We start from the raw sequence: 7,412 nt of genomic DNA on the forward strand, positions 1-7,412 counted from the left end.
AAAAAAAAAAAAGACGCTTCAAAAGAGAATAGATATGACTCAGCAACTAGGAGGGCCAGCTGCTTTTTCAGAGGACCTGAGTTTGGTTCCTAGCACCCATTGGACAGCTAACACCGGTCCCTGCCTCTTGGATGACCCTTAGACACTTCACACACACACACATGTGCGTGCAGAATGTTTTGTAAAGCTAAAATTTAAAGTGTTTTTGGCAAACACACAAAAAAAGCATGTCCCAGACATGCTCTTCAGGGAGGGGACAGTGGAGACAGTGCAAACTTTGTCACGGTGCTTGTCCCCTCCCAGAGCAGTACTCAGTATGTGCCTACCACAGGCGAGGCAGGCACTCTACCACTTATTGCTTTATTTTTTTAGACAGGGCTTACTAAGTGGTCCAGACAGATCTTGAACTCTCAATCCTCCTGCCTCAGCTTTCCGAGTGCTAGAACTGCAGGTGCGAGCCACTAGCTAAGAGGCATCCCTTAAGCTTCTCCTGTATGCCCGTGCCCGAGGCAGATGCTAGAGACAGAGTAATAGATAAACAAAATGTACTTATTTCATGTGCGTGTATATAATACATGTGTACACAAAGCGCATTAATAATAATAAATAGGTAATTTAATAATTAATAGGTAATTCTAGTAATAATAGGTAACACTAGTCTTCTCATGTCATCCATAAGGAAATGGGCTCAGACAGCGTAGATAATGTACTCAAGGGTACACAGCTAAGAATGTCAATCCTAAGGTGGTATACACAGGGCACAGCATGTGACATCATGCAGCAGGCAAGCACGTAACTCCAAGGAGCATAGCCCCTTTAATAAACGGGACTTTGGCTGAAATGTGTGTCATAAAACGCACCGGCGTGTCACCACGAGGGTCACACTGTCCGAGAATTTAAGAAAGGGCTTACTAGAGCCACTCATCTTGGGTTTGGAGTTGCAGGAAAAGCACCCCAGAGGATGTGGCATCACCAGAAACCCTGAGGATGGGAAGTCTCAGCCAGGAAAAGAGCAGGGTCAGAGCCTCTGGGGAGGGTGAGAATGCAGCTTGGAGACTTGTGCGGCAGTTTCTTGGTGGCCTGGTACAGCCATGGGCAATAATAGGACAGCCTCGGCCAAGGACTCTAACAGCGCGTTCTCTCCTCCAGACCCTGTTGGCCAGGGCACTCTACGACAACCATGCTGATTGCTCCGACGAGCTTGCTTTCTCCAGAGGGGACATCCTGACCATCGTGGAACAAAATGTGCCAGAAAGTGAGGGCTGGTGGAGATGTCTGCTCCACGGGAGGCAAGGCCTGGCTCCAGCCAACCGCCTCCAAGTCCTCAGAGAGACCCCTGCAGACAGACCCTGTCCCCTGCTCCTGAGAGGCCCGGACACAGATCTCACCAGCTCTGGGGCGCCTTCCCAGGTGCAGGACTTCATCTCCCCGCCACCCCAGGGACCTGTGTATGAACCAATGAGGAGCTGGGTGGAGGGGCCACCACCAGCAACTGCCCAAGTCTATGAATTGCCTGAGTCACCTTCCAGTGCCAGGATCATCTGTGAAAAGACGCTGAGCTTCCCCAAGCAGGTGAGTGTTGTCTCTGGATGAAAGCATGGGTAAAGGGTACTGGGATACCCAGGGGCTTCAACACACTGCAGTCATCACCATTGCATCAGATCAAATGTACAAAGCAGGACCCCAGAGCCCTACTGAGCATGCCCAAGACCCAGTCCCACTTCATGCACACGCTTAGCATCCCCGTGACTGCCCAGCTCACCAAGACTGACCAACCTGTGCCATCAGTTGAAGGTGTGTGCAGGAGTTTGTTGGCTATTCACAGGATCCCATGTCACAGAGAGCGCTGGAGACAATGGGAACAAAGGATGGCTTAATTCACACCATGTTAAGGCCAAGGCATCACTTATAACGTTCAAGACTCGAATCTGCCTCCCCCAGACAATTAACTTCTAGAATTGTTACAGAAACATACAAGAGGGTCAAATAGAGATCAGAAGGGGGTTGGAAGTGACCACATTGGTGCTAGGGAAAACCCACAGGTCCCCAAGTGTTTGCATGGGAGAGTGTTGGGTACAGACATTTTGAAAGGTTTTTTTTTTCCCTCCATTTACGTATTTGGGATCTGAGCATGCCTGGGTCACTGCACATATGCGCAAACCGGAAGACACTCTCGGGTGTTGGTTCTCTCCTTCCTTCACGCGCAGGTCCCAGGGACAGGCACGGTGGCATGTGCTTTTCTCTGCTGATTCATTCCTACCCCATCCCCCCAAACTCTGTCCCAGAAAAATCATCTTTTGTCCCTGTCATCATGGTGAGCCACTACACAGGGATAAGAAATGTTTCTAGCCGGGCGTGGTGGCGCACGCCTTTAATCCCAGCACTTGGGAGGCAGAGGCAGGCGGATTTCTGAGTTCGAGGCCAGCCTGGTCTACAGAGTGAGTTCCAGGATAGTCACAGAGAAACCCTGTCTCGAAAAAGAAAACAAACAAACAAACAAAAAGAAATGTTTCTATGTAGTTGTTCTAAAAAGGAAGACAGAATCCTTTAATGAAGGATTAAACCTTGGTGTGTGTGTGTGTGTGTGTGCGCTCTTGTATGCAGATGAACACATGGACTGGAAAGACCTCGAAGAACCCACACAGGTAGTTCTCCTCAGGAAGTAGAATTGAGTAAGGAGAAAATTAAATAAGAGAGTGGCTGGGCATGGTGGCGCACACCTTTAATCCCAGCACTCGGGAGGCAGAGGAAGGCAGATCTCTGAGTTCAAGGCCAGCCTGGTCTACAAAGTGAGTTCCAGGACAGCTAGGGCTACACAAAGAAACCCTGTCTCGAAAATAATAATAAAAAAAAAGGCAGTAACAGGGACCTTTCTTTCCTTTCTTTTATTCTGTCCATGTCCCCAGCATCTCGACTGAGGCAGGTCCTCAATAAATATTTCACAAGCCGGGTGTGGAAATCCCAGCACTCGGGAGGCAGAGGCAGGCGGAGTTCTGAGTTCGAGGCCAGCCTGGTCTACAAAGTGAGTTCCAGGACAGCCAGAGCTACACAGAGAAACCCTGTCTCGAAAAACCACACACAAAAAAATAATAAAATAAAATAAAATAAATTTCACGAACAAATAGATCAGGAAGATGCTAGGTGCCTTGGGGGACACGTGGACACCTGTGAATTTTTTACAAGCAGAGGGAAGCTGGAGCTTGAAAAATGTGTGGTCACATTGTTGGGGCCTTAAGGAAGGAAGGAAGGAATTTAAAGGCAAAAGGAACCACTCACCCCACACCCCTGGTCTTCCTGGGGCTTTAAAAATACAGTGCAAGCAGCTTGGAGCTGGAGCTCGGTAGGTAGAGTGCTTACCTAGTATGCTTGGTCTATCCCAGTTACTGCATAAACCAGGCTGGGTGGGGTGCGGCTGTAACCCCAGCACTCAGGAGATAGAGGCAGGAGGATGAGGAGCTGGGGAGCAGCCTCAGCTATGTAGTGAGTTTGAGGCTAGCTTTTGCTACATGAAGATTTGTCTCACAAACACCAAACAAACAAACAAGACCCCACTGGCCTCAGTGTTCAGTGACAATAGGCCTCTTCTAACCCTGACACTCAAATAGTACATCTCGCTAGGCCATGAAGCCAATTGATGTCTTAGGAAACTCCACGTATATAGAAAGACAGACCGCTGCCTCTGATGTCTGTGTGGCAGGGTCCTGAAGCACTGCTCACAGCTTCCAATACTGCCTGGAAACAGTGTCCCTTCAAACATTTCAAATACTTCATATTTTCCAAGGCAAGACAGTTTCCAAGCACAGACAGTTGTCACACACAGGTGCTGGCTGCAGCCCCCAGACACTGCCACAAGGTGGGCCCTATTTGTCTTTTCTGGAACAAATTATCCCAGCACCCAACTGCTTGCTGTCTGAGCCACTGACTCAAGACAGGCTTTGGCGGTATTTCTTTAAGACCAAGTCATGAGGGGTGGAGACATGGCTTCTCAGGTAAAGAAAGGCTCCTACCAAAAAGAAGCCCAGTGGCCTGAGCTTGATGCCCAGAACCCACACTGTGACACTGTGATCAGAGGATAGATTCCACAGTTGTCCCCTAGCCCCACAGGAACACGGGGACACCCATGTGTGCACTTACTATAAATAACTGAAAGTGCAGAGAAGAAATCACGCCAGACCATTTTCGTTTGAATTGTCTTCCAAAACCACTGAAGGGGGCGGGGGGAGGCAAAGTTCCATCTCACTCTCAAAAGGAAAGCAGATGTGATGCCCGCTGATGCCAAGACCCCTGAGGACCCAGCACAGGGCCAGGCTCTACTGCTGAATAAACAAAGTGACTCAACCCAACAGTAGCCTGTTCACTGGGAACTGACGAGGGGAAACTGAGTTTCCCATCACAGCTTAATCCAGGAGGATGGGTACTGTGTGAGCATTGAGGTCTGTCTTGCTGAAGCGAAGCCTGTCAGAGTATGCATCCTTGGGGGGGGGGGGAGCTGTGGTGAACAAGAGAAACCACAGTGGCTGGAAGGAAACTCGGGTCCTCTGTCTCCGAGCAGGTTCTCCCAGGGACCGCAGAAAACCCCTGGGGAATGTCCTTGCCTTTTCTTCTTCAGATTCCCTCCTTGTCTGTCCTAACTACATTCTGGTTTCCTCCTCCTCTCTTCCTCTTCCTCTCCTCCCTCTCCCCTTCCCCCTCCTCCCTCTCCTCTTCCCCCTCCTCCCTCTCCCCTCCCCCTCCCCCTCCTGCTTTCATTTTAAAAGGCTATTCTAATCCAAGGGCACCCCACACACACACACACACACACACTTTGATTTCAGAGGCAGCTACTATCAATCCAGGGCATTGCAAACTCTCCAGCACCTTCTGTCCCTTTCTTCATGTGCTAGGAGTGTATTGGACTGACCACACCCAAGGTCAGCTCCTAGCTGTACCTTTAGGAGATTCTAAATAGTTTCCTCTACCCCCCTCCCCAAAGACAAGAGCCGTACACCCCAGAAGAGTAGCCAGCAAATGGTTGTGAATGAAGACAAGCATGGATGCCTTCCCTGCTCAGACATCTGCCGTTTATCCCTGAGTTTGAGGCTGCCCAGAAAATGTGTTCCAATCAGGAGTGCCAGTCAGGAATACATAGAATTAGGCGAGTCCAAACCCAGCCCTTTGAGCTGTTTCTGCCACAGTTTGCACGTTCAAGCCACAGCTGGAGAAGGACATGTCTTGGGCTCCTTTGATACCAGTGCCAGACTCCTGAGGTTCAGAGTGGCCCAGCTTGAAAAGCCAAGGTGGCTGGAGTGTACCACTTTTTCTCAAGTGGTCATGGGAGTTTCATCTCTGTGCCAGAATCCGAAGTGTCCATCCAGGGGATGCCTCTGGGGACCTTTGGATTAGAGTAGCTCTCCTTTCTACACAAGGTGAAATGATTCCTAAGAGGTCAAACTGCCCGTCCCTGGTGAGCCCAGTGTGAACCCAGGGTGGGAACTAACCTCCAAGCCAGTCTGTGTCCACCTTACTCTGAAGGCAGACCTTTATCCTCGGTGTCTCTGTTCTCTGTGGCCTTTTTTATGTGACCCTGGCTAAAGATACTCTTTTTTTTTTAAGCATATATATTTGGTTATCTAGAAAAGTTTTTCCTCTTTTTTTTTTTTTTTAATCACATTTTATGTTTATGGAGGTCAGGGGACAAATTGTGGAAGTTTGTTCTCTCGCTTTACCCATGAGTCCTAAGAACTGACCTTAGGCCATCAAACTTGGCAGCAAGCACCTTTACCCACTGAGCCATCTCGCTGGCCCCAAAGCTATTCTTTCTATAGAGTTTTTGTCAATTTGTCTTCTCCAGACCCTGGAGGCACAGCTCAGCTACTAGTATCCACAAGGAGAAATCAAAACCAACGCCCAGAAGCTCCGCGCCTTCCTCCTGTAGCTTCCCCCAGGAAAACCGCTCTCCCGAGTCTTCTTTTACTTTCCATTCCAACTTCCTGTATTTAGTGTGGAAACCCCACTTAAACACGCATGCACACACAAAACCACACACAGAACACATTTCCATTCTGAGAAGGGACACTTTGGTATTTCAAGTGTAAGGGGACAGATTTCTTGCTGACAGCCTTTTGGAAGTGCCTCCTTCTGCCTCTGGAAACCCCAGCACTCAAGCCTGTTCCTTAACTGCTATCTGGAACTTAACATTTTCCCAAGAAACATGGGACAGTTTTGAAGTGGCACACACAGGAAAGTCCCTGAGTGGACTGTTCTCACAGTCACATGTGACACATAAGGTCATCCATTTGAAGTTCTGCGGCTCTGAGCAAGGAAGAGCTTGGGAAAGGTCTACAGAGGCAGGGACAGGGAAAGCTGGGTGTGGATTTAATTCAACATGTAGTCTAACCAACCATTGATGAGTTTGGTCCTGGGCCAATCAGCCTATGATACCAGGGACAGAACTAGGGTTTGATTTTTCTAATATGTAGGTGTGTGTGTGTGTGTGTGTGTGTGTGTGTGTGTGTAAATGAGAATGTGCCCATAGACATATAGAGGTCAGAGGTCAACATCAAGTTGTCTACCTTGTTTGGTTTTTGCTATTTTTTAAACATATTTTTTAAGATTTATTTATTTATTTAATGTATATGAGTACACTGTAGCTGTTTTCAGACACATCAGAGGAGGGCATCAGATTCCATTACAGATGGTTGTGAGCCACCATGTGGTTGCTGGGAATTGAACTCAGGACCTTTGGAAGAACAGTCGGTGCTCTTAACTGTTGAGCCATCTCTCCAGCCCCGGTTTTTGCTATTAAGGCCGCATTTAAGCAGAGCGTGGTGGGACGTGTCATTAATCCCAGCACTAAAGAGGCAGATGCAGGTGGATCTCTGTGGGATTGAGGCCATCCAGCCTGATCTCAGAGCAAGTTCCAGGCCAGCTGAGACTAGATGAGTGAGATCTGTCTCAAAAACAAACAGAAAACCCCTCCCCTACATTTATTTGAGGCACTCGCTTGCCACAGCAGTGCGTGAAGGGCGGAGCTTGCTTACTAGAATCAGTTCTCTCCTTCCACTGCGTGAGTTCTGGGATTGAGTGCAAATCATCAGGCTTCGTGGTGAGCGCCCTTACCCAGTTAGTGAGCCTTCTCACCAGCCCTACCTTGTTCTTTGAGACAAAGTCTCTCACTTGCTTAGAACTTGCCCTGGATGGCCAGAGACCCCCCCCACCTCCTCAGTTGCTAGGGTGACAAATAGGTGCAGCCATACCCAACAATGTTTGTGTGTTTGTTTGTTTGAGGAGGGTTTCTCTGTGTAGCCCTGGCTGTCCTGGAACTCACTCTGTAGACCAAACTCACAGAGAGCTCTGTGGCCTCAAACTCACAGAGATCCTCCTGCCTCTGCCTCCCAAGTGCTGAGATTAAAAATGTCTGCCACCATTGCCTG

General features: G+C 48.8%; 1 protein-coding gene across 1 annotated transcript in view; it reads left to right on the forward strand.

The window, feature by feature from the left end:
- The window catches only part of Cass4 (Cas scaffold protein family member 4), a 39,326-nt gene that overhangs the window by 20,866 nt on the left and 11,048 nt on the right, over positions 1-7,412 (forward strand). Inside the window, exon 2 of the mRNA XM_029469096.1 lies at positions 1,150-1,572. Within this exon, the coding sequence (XP_029324956.1) occupies positions 1,150-1,572 (423 nt within the window). The remainder of the gene's footprint in view (positions 1-1,149; positions 1,573-7,412) is intronic.

The sequence above is a fragment of the Mus caroli genome, chromosome 2 (assembly GCF_900094665.2).
Source record: "Mus caroli chromosome 2, CAROLI_EIJ_v1.1, whole genome shotgun sequence".
NCBI lineage: Eukaryota > Metazoa > Chordata > Mammalia > Rodentia > Muridae > Mus > Mus caroli.